General features: G+C 43.6%; 1 protein-coding gene across 3 annotated transcripts in view; it reads left to right on the top strand.

Annotated features, from left to right (window-relative positions):
- The window catches only part of NR6A1 (nuclear receptor subfamily 6 group A member 1), a 97,470-nt gene that overhangs the window by 10,016 nt on the left and 69,889 nt on the right, over window positions 1-17,565 (top strand). For 2 of the 3 annotated variants that reach the window (XM_074890916.1, XM_074890915.1), the window contains exon 2: window positions 9,446-9,505. The exons of the other annotated variant lie outside the window; for it this stretch is intronic. In XM_074890916.1, coding sequence (XP_074747017.1) covers window positions 9,446-9,505 — 60 coding nt within the window. The remainder of the gene's footprint in view (window positions 1-9,445; window positions 9,506-17,565) is intronic. 3 annotated transcript variants of the gene reach the window in all.

The following is a 17,565-nucleotide window of genomic DNA, read 5'->3' as shown; positions in this document are numbered from 1 at the left end:
AAGTGGCTCACTGATGAAGTGTGTGCACTGCAGCTCTGGGCCTGGCGGGGATCTCTCGTTAGTGTGTGCTGCTGGGTGGGTGCGTGGGCCTTGGCTGTGGGGGCAGAGCTGGGGGCGATGGCTGAGGAGGGGCCGTGCGGGCTGGCCGGGGAGGGCTGGGCAGAGGCTGCACCCAGGGGATGGCAGCCCGCTCCTACTGTCCTGAAGCGGCTGGTGAACAAGCTGTGTGTGTGTACGGATGGGGAGACCCTGGTACACTTCACATCGCCAGCTCTCAGTGCAGTGGGAGGTGATTTACTGACAAGCTAATTCCTTTAAGCTGCATTTTTGCTGCTGCATAAAATAAGTGAATGGTAAATCACAGTTTACTGAACGTTTACCCCAGTTTTGAAAAAAATGTATAAAATGCTGATCTTTACACATTGTTGGCTCTCCTAGTAGATTACTCAGCTTCAAAAGGAAGAATATAAATAGATTTCCCTTAGCAAAGTATGTAACAATTATTTTAGAGTTATAAAACTTGTAATTGTATGTCTTAAAAGCTGAGATTAAAAAAAGCAAAATTGTATACTGCCTTTTCATGGAAATCAGCAAAACATGAACTCCTGTATTTTTATAAAGTTAGTCTAGAATTAAAGTTTCAGATTGCTCTTCAGAGCAATCTGAATTCACTCCAAAGTGATTTTCCTGCTGAGAATGGGAGCTTCTTTCTTTAAAATGTGGGTATTTTTACTGTATTTAAGGTAATTTTCTAGTACAAGTGGAGACAAATATACAAATCTTAGGGATGGTGCTTCTATCCTGAAGAATATTTTCTAGGTGTTGAACGGTTTCTGATGTGCTTTTTAAGATGATTAGATGTGTTACCACAATTAAGAGCTACCAAGAGATGCGGCATCTTGCAAAATGAGATTATAGCAGTAGACAGATGTGGTTGGAATGCACCCCAAAGAGAAAGGGAAGTGGTTCTGGAATTGCAAGCAGCAGGAGCTAATACGGTTTGCAAACATGGCAGACAGTAGGCAGAGAGGTAGGTGGGGGAAAGAATCAAATTTCCCTTGATTCTTGCCTGTATGTAATCCCCATCCCTGGGAGGCCAAATGCTTAATGTGAGCTTTTCACTCCAAGAAACCCCAAGACACTGGTATTGGTAGGGCTGAAAGGGAAGTACTCAGTGAGACTGGAGGCTGTACATCACTGAGCTTCATGAGCAGGATGCTCGAATCAATAATGGAAGGAAAACGTTTTTAACAGGGTGTAAAACTTGTCCGTTCCACAGCAGCTGTTATAGTCGTGGCGAGCTGTGACTGCTGGCTGGATCCAGGTCGCTATAAAGTTGCAGTGTACCAGGCATTTTGATATCTGTTTTCAGGGGGAAATGTGGGGTGTGTGGTGGCCCAACCGACGGGGGCTCAGCTGAGCTGTGGTGTGTGGTGCTGCCTCGTAGCTGCCCCAGAGCAGAGTGCTCCTATTTCTAAAATGTGTCACTTGTGCTGAACCATAAGGCTTTGTAGGTTTGAATACAGAATGGCAACAGTAGCTTTTATATGATAGTGAGTGTATTTGCTGCAACCCATCTCATTTCATAATTGCGCATTATAGGAATGTACTGTACCTAGGCAGTTGTAAAGCTTTTTCCCTCCAGTGCTCTTTTAATGTTGATTATACGTTCACTGGCTGATTTGGATGATTCAGTCTTTCTGTGTACGTGTGGTAACAACGAGGAAACTTGTTTCAATGTGCAGTGCTTACACCTATTTTTCACATCCTAGGATTCTGTCGAGATCCTCCCACAGAGCATGATTCATCCTCTCGTAAGTACTAGTTAGTCTTCTCACCTCCAGGCTAGTGCAGCAAGCCAAGTTCTAGTAGGCACTGGCAGTGTGCAGCTGAAGTCCATTAGAGTTAGATGCTGTAATATTATCTCCACTAATTAAAATTTGAAGAGAAATGCTGTTAAATTAATTAACCTTGAGGTTAGGGGAGGAAAAAAAGCTGCTTTCAGACTCATTACATGTCAGGGCTCCTCCAGGATCCCAGTTTGTGCCATTCATGCACTAGCTGCTGAATTAAAAGGGCATGTTACCTGCTCTGTGGTGAAAAGTTCCATTTACACTAGTGCTTCTAGCCTGATGCGCTCACTGGTGTCTAGAACCACTCACCTCTGGGAACACCGGCTGATTTGCAACATGATTTCTAGCATATTCTATATGTCATAATGTGCTGTTATTTATCAGTAGATGAGTATTAATCTGGGTTGATTATCAGTGGCATCTCTACTCTTGTATAAGCTCAGTTAATTCAGTTTTTTAATGTAGGTAATTCTTGTGGACTCAATAAGTGGATTTTGCCATAGCAGTATGCCTGGTGTTGGCCAACACTTTTATCAGTGATTGAAAAGTAATGAAAGAATTTCCACAAATTTACAGAACAATTATGCAATTAATCTTTCAATATTAGAGTAGTCTGGGCTGCCTGGTAGGCAATATTCTACTCAACCAAAATGTACTCCAGGTGTAGAAGACGCAAAATCTCATGCCTAGAGACAAAGCCAGCATGGGCATGCCTGGGGGGGCACTGCGTGCTGAGAAGCACTGGCCCTGAAACAGGCCAGAGGTATTTATGAGAAAGTGCCTGTTGTTGCAGTGCAGTAGCCAAAAGCACTGATGTGTCCTTTGGAATTTGAAAGTAGGACTCTTGTGTTTACTGCCTATCTAACGCTGACAGCGCTGCATTGGAAAGCTGATACTGTAATGCTGCATAAAACCCTGATGCTGATATCTTAAAATACTGGGAATTGCCCAGAAAGATTGAGATGGCCTGATGGTCTTGGCTTATTCAGCTTATCAAAAAGATTGATAGTAATTACACTGTTGAATTACAGCTGCAGAGGGAATATCTTGGATAGTAAGAGGTTCCTAAAGAGAAGACCAAATATAAATATTCAGACTGCAAACAAACTACGAATTCAAATTAAATATACAATTTCAACTGAATGTAACTTTCACTATTGGTTATTACTTCACTTTGTAGCTTTTTTTGTCCTCGGTCAGGATAGAGTGCCTTTTAAAAACAGATGAGCCTCGTGAATAAGGGAAAAGCTGTGTTCTGAAATCCTCATTTGTCTGTGATAATTGAATGTGAGTGTACACTGTGGTACTGATCTGCCTCAGTGCTGAAAACCCCAGCTTCTGCAGGAATTGTTTAGTATTTCAGAACATGTAGTTTCGGTTCTGAATAAAATGCTTTGATGGTGTTTCCTTTCACTATTAAAAGATTGTAAAATATTTCAGTATTGACCTATGGAGAATGATTAACACAAATCTCCATTTACAGGCAAAGAAACTAGATGTTTTAGTAAGACATGGTTTTAGGCTTGATTGTTGTAGTTTCAGTCCCCTTTGAATGCATACCCAGTGCACCTTGTGGAGCTCTTCTGATGGCTTGTGCTGGCTGAATGTCACTTTTCATTTAGGACATGCCTGGAGGCTTTCTTCATCGTTATTTTTTCTAAAAAGTGTTTCTTCTTGACTGTACTAATTTTCCCATTTGTAGCCTAAAAGTCCAAAATAAGAGGGAACATTTATGAGAGCCCCCTTTAGAGGAGTGAGTTGGCTGAGCAGCCCTGCTGAACCTTGCTGTTCCCGAGTGATGGCTCGGAGAGCGCTTCCAGCCACACCACCCCGCTTCACACAAGAGCAGCCCGCTGCGCCCCGCTGAAGCAGGAGCGGTCAGCTTTCAAGAAGGGCACTGTGCTCTGTTCCAGAAAACACAGGCGGCTTCTGGAAATCTAACCCATAACATACGTGGTAAAGCTGATACCACAGCAACACGCATCTCCTTTCTGCTTTGATTTTTGTGTCTCGGGAGGCATTTCAGGAATCCTGTGACTTTTGATGGCATCAATAAATCAGATACCATGCTGACAGAATTTTACTGGAATGTAAACAGGCATTTAAAATAACAATGTCTGTATAGTGTTTATTGAGGAATACAGTGCAGGTATAGCTCTTTAAGTACACAGAACATTAAACTGCTGTGAATTAATGTTTCCCTTCAGTTATGCTGGTAAGCAGGAACTGTGATTGTTTTCCATGCTAATGAAAATAATTAAAAATATTTATCATGAGATGACCTTACTTCCCACTGCTCCTTGCAAACAGCATGTGTTTTCAGTGTTGAGGTGAGACAAGAAGCTCTACCAAATATAGGGGAAAGGGGAGGAATGTCTCTGTATAGTAAAATTTAGCTGATAAGGGATAATGAATGACCTTTAACTCAGCTCTGCTGAGTAGCAGTTGCTCTGGGAACTGCAGGCTGGTCAGCCTCATCTCAGTCCCTGGGAAGAGTATGGAGCAAATCCTCCTGAAAGATGTTTCCAGGCACTTGAAGTACAGGAAAGTAATGGGGAATGTTTACTGTGGGTTTACCAAGGGGAGATGACTCCTGACCAACCTCATTCTTTCTGCAGTGAAATGACTGGATCCCTGAATGAAGAGAGGGGAATTTTTGTCATTAACCTTAAGCAAGGCTTTTGCTGGAGCCTCCCATATCATCCTTGTAGCCAAACTGGGCTACAAGGCAAATGTAGGTGGAAAATCTGGCTGTGTTCTCTGGCTCAAAGGGTAGCAGTCCAGAGTTCAAATACTAACTGGTGGCCAGTCATTCTGTGGTTGTCCCAGGGAGTCAATATTGGGGCCAATACTACTTAGCAATTTCATCCACCATCTGGATGATGGGATGGAGTACACTCATCAGACTTGCAGATGACACCAGATTGATACTTTGGAGGGCACGGCTGCTGTTCAGAAGGACCTCAATAACCTAAAGGAAAGGGTTGATTGAAACTTCAAAGTTAAACAGAGACAAATGTACATTCCAGATGCAGGACTTGGCTAACCCTGTGCAGCAGCGCAGGCTGGGGAGCAGCTCTGCAGGAAGGACCTGGGGGCCCAGTCAGTAGGGTGAGGTGGTGGTGGTGGCAGCTCACTGCATGCTGGCTTGTGGGTAGCCAGGGGGCTGAGGGAAGCACTTACGCCCGGGACATGGCAGAGTCACAGCTGGAATACTCTGTGCAGTTCTGGGCCTCCCAGCAGAAGACAGCTTGAACTGAAGTGAGCCCACTGGAGAGCTGCTGAGATGGTGGGGGGCTGGAAGGCATGGCCCAGTGGACAGGCTGAGGGAACTGCATTTGCTTAGCTTGGAGGGGGCCAAGTGGGGAGTAACTGGCAGTCCTCCAGTTCTTTAAAAGTGGCTGTAGGAAAAAATGGAGCCAGGCTCTTGAAAGGTACGTGGCAAAAGGCCAATACAACAGTCATGAGTTGCAACAAAGGAAATTCCCACTGGACATTTTGGGGAGAGGGATAAAAGCTTAGTGGAAGTCATGCGGCACTGGCATAGGTGTCTGGAGAGGCCATGGAGTCTCCATCCTTGGAGACTTTCACAGCTTGAGTGAACAGAGCCCTGACCATGCTGATCCAACCTTGAAACGAGGGCTGCTTCCAGTGCATGGTTCAATTAGATGAGCTCCAGAGATGCCTTCCAACCTGAATTATTCAATGATAACGGAAGTATAGTTCTACTGAAAGGTCTTAGGGATGTTGTAACCTGGAAGTTCTGATGCCTCAGCTTTTGAAGGGAGAAGTCTATAATCCTGTGTTACATTATCTGCATTTTTTCAAGGTCAGAATTCCTATTTTTATCATGTGTATTTCAGAAAGTCTTTACTAAAATGTTATCCAACTTACTGAGCTCTTACTATGCAAGTGTCCTTCTCTTTGCAACCCCACAAGCACCACTGCATTTTTACCAAACAGATCTGGGTGTGTGATTGATCTTCAGCAGGCTAGCAGCTGGTCAGAAGGAGTGGAAGATGATGCAGCTTGCTGAATCAGCATGTTCTGCTTATTCTGATCTAGGGTATCCCTGCATTTGTTCGGGCTACCATGTTTTACCTACTGCACTCTTCCTGTATGTCAGATGGCAACTGGTGGGGAGGGGGGTACCAAAACTCATGCACTGATATCTTCAAAGTCCAATGCTATGTCACAGGTTCAGGCTAAGTTCATTTCTAGGAGCAGCCCCTATACCCTTCAATTAGCATAAACAGGGACAAGGGCAGTCAAAGGTCAAGAGAAGTTCAAAATAGCATAACCTCTTTTTGCTAGTGTTCCCAAATGTTCCTAATCCTGCAAAGTTCTCCAAGCTGTCCTTGCTGTCGTGTTTACTAGACAATTGTAAAAGTCAAAGAACAAGGCCTGGCTTGATACAAGGGAAGTTCGAAATCGAGGGGTTGAGAATAGGTAGCATTGTTGCTTAAAACAGGAGAAATAATTGATTTATGTTATGGTGGCCAATTAGGCTGTAAAGTGAAAAACTCCTAAAGAAACCCTGTGGCTTCAAGGGAGCTTTTCTGCTCTGATTTCTGCTCAGAAAATAGGGGTACCCCAATAAAGGTCATCAGCTCCATGAGCTAAATTATTAATTCCTTTCATGCCACTCAGGGCTTGTAAACAGTATATAATACAAGAAAACAATTGGCACTGTTCACTTACTGGGCAGAGGAGAGGTCAGAGGGTAAATAGTTGTATTGGCAGCAGCTGTTCTTCATAGCTGAGCAGACTTTTGTCCTTTTCATCTTTTAGAGCAAACCAGTTTCCAAAATCTTGGTTGTTAATCCATATCTCCTCTCTCTTAGTGGACTTGTTTTTTGGGGTTTAATGTGTTGCATATAATTATGAAGATAAAGGCTGGAGGGGAGGGTGAGGGGTTATGGATAAGAGAACAAAACCAGCATTACCATGTTTCATAAAGAGCTGTTTGAAATTTTTTTAATATTAATTTACATGGATGAGAGAAACTTTAAAACCCACCTATTCAAGGCAAGTTGTAGGATGAGTACTTGGTGCTTTTATATAAAGAAGATTTTGAAGTATGATTTTGAGATTAATAGGCTATAAATACCCATCTTGTGCCAGTAGCACAAGAACAGGAATGTTGGGGTGTTACTACTCTTCTGATATTGTGGACTTGCATGTCCCACGTTCCCACAGCCTGCGAGCTCTGGGCCAGCTGCTGGGTGCGGCACCGCTTGGTTTACAGCAGCACTTGGCAGGACATCGAGGCAATTCTAGTAACTTCAAACTTGAACAGCTGGACAGCTGCGACCACAGTGTTAGCCTTGGTGAACATACTAGAAATAGTAATTAAAATACATAATTTCAAGCATGAAGTTATCCTTTCCAAGTATAGCTAGGAAATACTGTTACACTTCTGTCTACAGCCTTTAATGTGGCATTATAGTAAACTATCTAAAACTACAGGACTTAAAAAAATTTACTCTCTCTCTCTAAATCCTTACCACTCAGAAATTTCTCTTCAGAAGGCACATGCGTTATTTGGTTGCTTTCTGAATGATACTTGATAAACTATTCCAGATGTTTGCAGGTGTAGCTTACTACCCTAAGTGACTGTTACTCACACAATGGCTTCTCAAGTGGTAGAGACTGCTGCTGGCCTGCTGCTGGCCGCTCGGAGCCTGCTCCTTGCCATCTGGCTGGCTTGTCGGGCAGCTGACCTCTTTTTGCCAGAGAGCAGCAGGTAACCTTTAAATGACCATCTGCTAATCTGTTACTTCAACCTTTCTGAAAGCTGAGTTGTGCTCAACACTGATATTTACACAGGCTGAATCTTACCACTTACCAGAAGAATAAAAGTAACTTTAATGCTTCACTTTTTGAGTTATTTTGGCTATATGTGAAAGTGCATGTAGCTTTAACTAGGAGAAAATACAGAACCCTTTCCAGGTATCAGAAATTGCTATACTGCATATGAAAAATCTTTTTTTACTTATAAAAATGCATATAGTGTATGACCTGCTAGCTCTTTCAGAGGGTTAGCAGTTCCCACATTAGGGAGACTGTAGTATTAAGGTGAAAAATAGGAAGATGCAAAATCAATTTTTTCTCAAAACATAGCAGAGACCTGTGATTTGTCCTCCAGAATTTGGCTGTGGGAAAAGCTGCAGTCTAGCAGGTCGCATGCAGCTTTCTGAGCACTGGTGCAAGATCTGCAAGGAAAAGCCAAGTGAGATTATAAATTAATGTTTACATGTTCTAGGCAGTAAATGTCTTGATAATTCAATGGAGAATAGGACAGAAATAACCCAGGGCATTTCTGAATAGACCCACCATTGTGTGTTCTTGACTGTGGCTGGTATTTAGCACGTTGAACTAAAGCTGCTGGCTTTGTGCAGCAACACTGAGTAGGCTTCCAAGCCAAGCGCCTGCTAGGTGTGGCAGGAAAGCTTGGCAAAGCATGGTGCTGTGTCTGCTCTTCACATTCTGTAAAAATGGTCTGCTGAAGTGTTTACATTTGTTTGTGGTTTGCCTAATTAGAGCAGAACTCTGTACTTTTCATTGTAAACAGTGGTCTTCAGGGAACTGCTGGCTGCTTGAATAAATGGGAATTGTAAGAATGTGAAACGCAGGATCTGGCCTGACGGCAAACCCTGGCTGTGGGCTGAAGTTAGACTTCTGGGACTGTATTCTTTGGTTAGGAATGTCAACATGTAGTATGCATTTATTGGGTCTTAAAGCTAAACGAGAATTATAGAATACATAATTATGTGGTCTATACTAGCATCAAAATGATGGCGATGGAGACCGATTTGTTTGACTTGGGTGTTTGTGGTGATGTGATAAGAGTGAATGTGGGTTTCTGAGAAAGAGATCAAGCCCTGAAGAATGTATCTTTGTTTCACCTAATCTTAGGTTAAAACTGACCCTGTTACAGGAAGATGGTTTGCTCCTGGTTGGGGTCCCAGCAATGTGGCCCCTTCCCAAAATGCAGAGGGCATCTGGCATTTGGTTCAGATCACATTTTGGCTTTGGGGCTTTTCTCTGGCGAAACACGGGAAGGTAGTTCTGTTTCTTCTTTCAGCTGTTAGATAAAGCTTTCAGAGTGTTTTGCATTTAAAGACACTTGTTTCTGATACTGCTCCAGAACAACTGCCAGCATTTTGCATGCCTTTGGAAGATACTGCTGTCCAGTCAGGAATCTTTTGGAGGTGCACTGACACAGATCATCATGTCCTTTCATTCCACAGTAGTGCTCTGCTTACAAGTTGATACTGTGTACAGTTTAAAGCTGACATAATTCAGATTTTCTTTGTGCTGGAAATTGTTCTGCATTGATATTCTCAAACCATTGCAAGTTACAGATTACCAATATGACTGCTTAGAAAAGTAGATCTACAGATAATGTGTGTGAGAAATATCTTAAAAGAGGGAAGGATGACACTGTTAAAAATTAACTGCTTCTCAAAGCAGCTTCCTCAGGTGGTCAAAGATACGCATATTCAATTTAAATGTAACAAAGTTTTCAAAATTAAGGACTTCTTGGTAACATGCACATCACAACTTTCTAATTTTCACTTTCCCATTAGCTACAGATGTGGAGCAGATGAGTTCCTCCTCTCCTGTCCTTCCTATGAACTCCATGGGCAGTAAGTACCCCTTTTGTTGCCACATGATGAGGTGGAATTTCTCATTCTGAGATAAGCCAAAGATATGAATTCATGCTTCATGGTAGAGACTTCTCAGAGTTTTAGAGCTAACACTTACTCATGGAGGTGGGATTCCTGTATCTGACAGCTGATCAGCTCTTTCTCACGAAAGTAGCGCAAACCAGGTCTGTACCTTTTGACACCAGGAGAACGTAGGTTGCATTAAGATCTTTTGCCACCAGAGATGTATCAGTGAAAGCTGTAAAGTAGATGCCTGTATGTTAATGGTAGAAACACCTGAGGTGCTGCCAAATTATGTTGACATAAAAGTATCTATCTTAAGTGTTTCAGTATTATACTTGGGAAATTTATAGCCTGGAATTTCTGATGAAGGTGAAAGCAGTTGGTGAAATCCTCTTCAATTTCACTGTAATTCTGGGCCTGTAACTTTTTGAGACTCTGAAAATCTGAGCTGCTGGACACCTAAAATATGAATTCAGAATTCTTTCTTAATACTCCATCTAGTGGTATTTGCTGTGTCCAAGGACCACATGCATTTTGTCGATTATATTCCACTAGATGGCAACAAGCCCTTGTCAGACTTGTGGAAGTTACAGGCATAAATTCAAAACAATTGTGCTCATAAGAGGGATGAGCTCTGTGCAAATTTTTCATTTAAAGCAATGTTTCATGTAATTTTTTGGAAAGTCTTCAGACTTTTCAAATGCAGCAGACTACTGACAGCTCATTTTAAAAATAATGGTCAGATGTTCAGAACTGCTAAAAGGTTTCCAGAATCAGGACACTGTCCTTTACACGTATGTCATTGTGCTGATGGGCTTGCACTTACTTTTACTGGAGAACTTTGAAGCTTTGGAGAACTGTGGTTCCTCTACAGGGGGAACATATGGTTCCTTTTATAATGAGAACAGTCATGTGGAGTGAATGTATAGTAGGCTCTGAGTTGTAAACACGTGCGTAGCTATCTGCCTGTTGATTAATAAAGCACACTTGTAGGCATCTAGCTAGGTTTTCATGTAGTTGATCACTTTTACATGGAAACAAGTAATTTCACACCTGTATGTAGAATAACTGAAGTTGCTGCTTAGACACATGTATAGCTTATGAAGATATATTGTCTAATATTCTGTTGAACCTTTGTAGCCTGACAGCTCAGATTTGCTGCATTCAGGCCTCTTATGCATTAAAAAGTACTAAAACAAAACTAAATTTTCCACAATATTCTCACATCAGAATGTATCTGCCAAATACTAAAAGCCAGGCTGTCTAACATGAACTGAATGACCCTCTCTTCCCCTTAAATAATTGTATATTATTGCTAGTCTGAATTTGTCTAGCTACAGCTTTCATGTCCGTAATCTTTTGCTATGCTGAAAAATGCTTGTCAAACTTCTGTTCCCTATGAAGATATTTATATAAACTTTTGATAAACTAAATAAACTGAGCTCCTGGAGTTCTTTTGATGTCTTCCTGTCTTTTGATCGACCTGTCAGTGCTGGTGGGCAGGCCGAGCTGCAGTGGCCGGGGTGAGGGCATGCTGGTGGGCTGCTGGGGTCCCGCCGGCTGCTCGAGGGGCCGGGTGGATGGATGGGCAACGTCCTGAAAGCGCTGCAGCACGCTCGGCCCTGCCAGAGCCTCAGCGTGTGGATAGACGAGCCCTGGCAATTCCTGCAGGGGCAGTTCTCGGACCCCTCCAGCCCCAGCTGTCTGACTTCTGTGGTGGCAGCACTGACCGTGCCGGTGCTCAGCGTCATCCTGATGTGTTCGGTTTGGCCGACATCCGGGGCAGGCAGTTCTGTGGGGTGGCGATCTCTGGTAGGGAGCAAACAGTTGGTGCCAGAAACATCTAAAACTTCCTAAGCATGGATTTTGAAAAATTCTAAACATGTCTGCTAACCTGTCCTTCTTCCAGTAAATTTTCCCTTGCTGTCTCATTACCAAACAAGCTTAAAGCAAAAAACATAAGGATTTTCACAACAGAGTAGAAAACTGAATTCTTAGGCTTATTTGTGCATCCAGAGCATTTTGATCTGTGGAGTATCTGCTTAATTAAGCCTTTTGCTTGTCATGTGTTAGCAAATAGGGGGATGGCTCCTCTCCTGTAGTTTTTCCTGTTTGTCTGAAACATCTTCAGAGTAATGGTGGTGAATTATTTTCACATTTCCTTGTAGTAAAGATGAACACCTCTGTCAGGACTTTTGTATTTTCATACAGGTGTATGTGGGGAAAACCAGTAGGCTGAAATGTCTCTTTAAAATAATACACAAGTGCTTTCTAGTACATCATGTAAGATGCCACTGGAAAAAATCCAAATTGTGCAGTCTCACTTTTGAATGAGTCTTCCAATGCTGAAAAATTTGAAATTTCAAAGGCAAAATGTCAAACCACATCAAAAATGAGTCATTTGTCTAGTTTTTATAATGCTTAAACAATTTGGCAGGCGTGCTTCCAGGCTGTTTGCTTTTATTCTCTGTATCAAACGACCATGCTTACCAAGGGTTTTGGTGGAAACGCTTGCTATGGGTGACTGAAGGGACTGAACAGAGCCCTTCCCTCTGACTGGGGGAGAGGGGAGATTTTCTCCAAAGCCCCAGTTTTACAAAGAGTTCAGTCTGTTTAGTTTGTAACTGCTGAACTCAGTGAAGCTGTTCCTGTATGAAATGAAACAAGTTTAGCAGAACAAGCAAACAGGGATTTATTTTGAATATTCACTTAACTCGAGTTTAGAAGTCATTAGTAAGTTGTTCTGACTTGAACTGTACAGCAAGCTTAGAGACAGTTATTGTGGGTTATCAGCACAGCATGTCTGAACAGGCAGTTCTTTAAAACAATCCCATAAGCAACAGGGGGAGTAAAGGTGTAAGAAAAGCGCTTGGACCCTTTGCTGCCCAGTGCATTGACTGTGATACCTCTGCTGAGTGAAACAGCCTCTGCTTTCCCTGTTGAGCCACAGCCTCGCTGAGCACAGCATTTTGGAGAGTGGGGGGGGGCATGGCAGGGGCCTTGTGCTTTACTGTGCAGTGGTCTGACTGCTGTATTGCAGAGACTGGCATTCCTGGCACAGGTGTGTCATGGAAACCATTAAATATTTGCAGGACAGCTCAAGAGGTGGTTCTTCTCTGTCTCAAGGCAGGAATGGTTACGTCTGTCCTACAGACAGATGTGCCTGATCCTCCCTGGACACCCACAGGGCAGGAGGGTCCCTGCCTGCCCATGGCAGTCAGCTCCAGCCCTGTCACTGCACTTCTCCTGCACAAAGCTCTTCTCACCTGAATCTTTCCCACTGTAATTGAAGGTTGCCCTGCCCACCACAGCAATGAAGAGTGTGCTCTGCAGCATCACCTTAAATCACTGGAAATTTTCTGCTTTGCCCCCTCCCACTCTTATCCCTGGCAATCCAAAGCCCCACAACTAATTCTTCTGTCATCTCTCACTGATCACCTGATAGGACCCAGTGTTGGTCCACAGCTTGTCTCACTCAGGAGGAAGCTTCATTTCCTATCACCAGGTAAAGCTGTAGGTTTACACTTTACTGATAGTCCTTTGGTAAATCTCTACTTTCACTATCTAGTTAGGTGTCATCTTTATTAAAATGTAGTTGGTCAGCTGTTCTGCCCCCTTCTACCCCTTTAAAAATCCCCATGCAGGAAGAGTTACATCATGCTTCTAGTGCTTGTATTTAACCTGGGCTAAATAAGATAACCACAAGTTATCCAAATAACTTCTAAGGTGTCTAGGAAAAATAACTCTGCTTCAGTATTTAAAATAACGTGGTAGGGCTCAATGCCTTCCAGTGTGCATAGCTGGCTGGAACTAACTTGGGCTTCCCCAAGCTTGCCTCCACTGTGAAGTGCTCTCCTTCTTTTGATTCACTGCCCTGGGTCTGCTCTGCCCTGCAATTCCCCTTCAGCTGAGGCAGCAGCTCTGACAGCTGCCCCTTGCCCAGAGCACCGGCAGATCCCAAGCCCTGAAGGAGGGAAGGGAAGCGGAGTGGGGCAGGGAAGGGTTTCTAGGGAGAAGGATCACACTGCAGAGTCCAGCGTGGTCCTTCAGGAGTGTGTGTCATCAGCACAGTGTGGATTGGGAACAGAGACGCTGGGAATCCAGGAGGAGAGGGACAGAAAGAGGCCGTTGTTTTCACCCACTGTCCTCAGAAATGTGACCCCTTCCCAGACCAGGAAGGTTCTTGTTCAGTAGCGGTGGGCTGGCTTTGCTGTTAGCTCGGGGTGCTGTGAAGGACTGTAATGGCACTGTCCATGGAGGTGGCTCTATCGCTGTCACTTACACACGGTAAAACGAAGAATGAATTTGGTGGGTGGCTGAAACATGAATGGTGAAGTGTGGCTGGGGCTAATGACCAGGTGAACAGCTGTCAGTACGGAAGTGCAGCCTCTCTTTGCATTTCTTCTGGTGCAGATGGGCCTGTCTTGGCTTTAATTTCAGGAAGAAGAGCTGCCATAGTAGCAGCTCACAGTCATCTTTCAGCTCTAAAGGCGAAGGCTGAAAATACTGGGATGGAGATCACCTGGCTGGAGGTGCTTGTGGAGTACAGCCTCTGACAGGAGCGTGGTTTGTAGGCATGGAGGAACTGTTCTGGTGCGCTGCCTTTGCAGATCCCTTTTGCTGTGGGCTAGAGGCTGGTTTTCAGGGTTAGGAAGAGGAGAGGTGTCAAAAAAGGATATCAGTGCTCCGACTACAGAATTCAAGTTAAACCTTCCTTTGTGCTGTAAAGCTGTGGTGGAAGTCACGCATATGTTCAAATTTGTAGTGTAAATGAGGAAAATTCCAAGTTACTGAGTTGGCACATGCAAAATTTTCTTCAAAAAAACCCCACTTCACAGCAAAAATATACCTAGTGCAAGATACTGTTTTTAATGTGCTTTAGTAAGCAGTACAGACCTGTACAGAAACACGTCCAGCAGTTGTTGATCAGGCTTCCGTGTTTAAACAGCAGGCTTTTTGTATTCTCTGTAACATGCTCGACATGGGAGCACCTTTTCTTGAAGCTGATAAATGACCAGGAGGACTAATTCAGTCTACGCTGAGGATGGATTGTGATTTTCTTGTATTTAGACCACCACCCCCCTGGCAGACAAACAGGCTTCATCGATTCATGAGGGCCCAACGCACTGCGCGAGGGGCTGGGGGGCAGGATCGGTCTTGCACTGCTGCAGAAGCTCTTTGAATATCAAATTGAAGAGGAGCTTGTTCTCACAAAACAATGTGTCTGCAATGCTTCAAGCTGTGTTTGTGCCCCATTATAGTGTCTGCTTTTCTACAAGGATTACTTATTTTATCTAGAATGTACTGCTCTGTAGGATGTTAATCTTCACAGTGGCTGTCAGGTGGCAAAGAGCACCTATGCTCACGAAGGAGCTGGGTGACGTGTCCTGAACTTCTTTGGTGAGATAACGGCAGAGCCATGGACCTGCTTTACACGGGTATTGGTAGGCAGAACTTGAATACAGCACTGCTTCAGCAAAAAGCTGTATGACTGCGTAGTCTCTTAGCTAGCTGGTCCGCAGTTTGCATTCATTGATCAGTGAGTTGATAGAAATGAAAACCCACCGACAGCAATGAATGTTGATTGCAGCCATTAGACGCTAAAGATGGGCAGCGCTGGCCCTTCAGACCACACCGCTCCTACCGTGTTTTCACCTGGAATAGTCACTATTGCAGTCGTCTTGACCTCAGGACATAGAATTACTTCAGGGCTTCTTAAAGTCTTGGTGACTCCTGGGAAGTACACTTTCACAGGGAGAGTAGTAGAAAAATTTTCTTCAATTTAGAAACTACATTAAAAATATGGTATAAATTGCCTTTTTTTGGTAAAGGTGATTTTGTTTTGCTTGATTATTCCACTTATTCCTGACCACAAGAATCTGTGGTGCATCTGTTTTGTAGTTTATATGGTTCTTGACTCTGTGTACCCCAAGGACTTGAAAATGATGCATTCACTGAACCTATTCGTGCATTTAAATTATTTTCCAAAAATTCTCAAGCAGCACATTGTCCTCTAACTCAGTGAGGGCTGGGCCTCATCCCAGAAGTATTCACATTACACCAGTATGACAGACATCCTACTCAAAAGCATTTATGTCCTCATTGAGTCGTCTTCTTGGCTGCAGTCAGACCTCCGTTACAGTGGGAAGGCTCTGATGGGGAGGTAACTATCAGCTGAACCACCTTCTACAGATGTGTTTTGACAAAGGCCTGGTTTGGTATTTTAATGCCACGAGGTCATATGCTACAAGCATATAAAGGTGCAAAGCGTGCTTGAAGGGAACAGCCTTAACTTTCAAGAGCCTGTGCTTTCTCTTGCTCCTGAGACAGGTATCTATTAAGTGCTGTCCATCTGTGACTGTCTACAGAAGTAAAATTGTACGAGATCTCTTCTAGAGCAGCCCAAGACAGCATTCCCTGACATGTGCTTTGAGTCTTCTCTTATGTGTTCTGCAGTCCCTGTGGGAGCAAAACCACTGCCTGCACCCTTGTGAAGGCATGTGCTGTTAGAGCATCTCATCACCCAGATGGGATAGGAAGGGGGCCGTGTAGATATTGCTGAGGTGCCTGGGCGTTTGGCTTCCTGTTCCTTTGAAAGGAAGGACATTTTCTTGCTTGCCTAGTTGTAAAGCGACAGCGTGAGTCGCAGGAGCAGCTGGACCTTGCTGGGAGGGATCCGGTCCTCGGCCAGCGTTCCCGGTGAGCAGCTGCTGAAATCGAGCGCAGGTTCCTGTGAGCAAATGAACTGACATTCCAAAGCTTTTTCCAACGAAGCTCAAGTTGCCAGCCCAAATGGAAATGAGGTTTCCCTCCTGATCTGGCCTGTATTCTGCTATTTTGAACATACACCATGCTCAGATTTGTTTCCAAGTAGACCATATGGTGTGGATACGTTACTGCTTTTGTGCTGCCCGTACAAAACCTTCCATTACTCTCAGATGCTTTGTTCTGCAGAAATTCTACTCGAGTATAAAGTTTTAATTTTTTGTTTTTTAAAGAGAAAACAAACATTTCTTATATACCAATTCATTTTTGGAGAAAGTAGAACTGGAAAAACTCAACCTCTGTAGCTCTTAATATAATCTGTAAATCATGACCTGTTAATGGCAACCATATGTGAAAAACTATGAAGGTTCAAGCTTTCCTTTAACAGAGGGTTTGTGATAAACCTCAAGGTACAGTCAACGGTCGATGGTTTTTTTAGTTCTCAAACTCACCGACAGCGTTGAATGTTCACTGAAGCTATCCAAAGATGGCTGCATACATGCACTGTACATATTTTCCATGCATATGTTTTCCATAGACTAGCAGTGGAAACACTGCTGAGGACTGCACATTCTTTATTGTAAAGTCTTAAACTGCAAGTATTTTAATTACGGAATGGAACCATGAGGACTAATGAATTGCAGAAGTGTAACACTACAGTTATGGATGCGAAGTTGACTTAGTGTTTCTTACAACAGCTTTGAGTATGAATTGCAGTTGAAAAAGCCTTTCCTCCTGTGGATATGCATATTTGAAATAGCTAGGCTAGGGGTGTTCATAATGTTTCAGATTTCTTGATAAAGTTCACTTTAAAAGAAAAAAAAGTGTGGGGGGCACCCATAACTGCAAACCAACAAAAGTAGTGAGAGCAGGGGAGATCTACTTCTTACTAGAGTACGTAAAGTCTGTGTTTCTACAGCTCCTATCCCCTCTCTTCCTGACCGTGGGTTTTTACAGGCTTTCTTTGTGCCACTGCTTTAAGGCACACAGATCCTCAGCTGGACTAAGGTGACCCTTCAATGGCACGAACATCTTACGTGCTGGAGAGCAGGATGGGGACTGGTCACGATGCTACTTCAGTCGCTCGACTCCAATTGGATTAACTTGGCCCTAGAACCTTTTTCGTATTGGCTGCAGCTGGGAGGATGCTCCCAGCCTCTCTGTCGGGTAGGCAGGCAGCAGAGTAAATGCCTTACCCAAGGGTTTCTTCCCTCTGCTTGCTTACTTGTCTGATACTCAGCACTACCGAGATGTTGTGGCCCTACGTGCTG

Source organism: Strix uralensis, chromosome 21 (genome assembly GCF_047716275.1).
Source record: "Strix uralensis isolate ZFMK-TIS-50842 chromosome 21, bStrUra1, whole genome shotgun sequence".
NCBI lineage: Eukaryota > Metazoa > Chordata > Aves > Strigiformes > Strigidae > Strix > Strix uralensis.
This window is presented reverse-complemented; position numbering and strand designations above follow the sequence as displayed.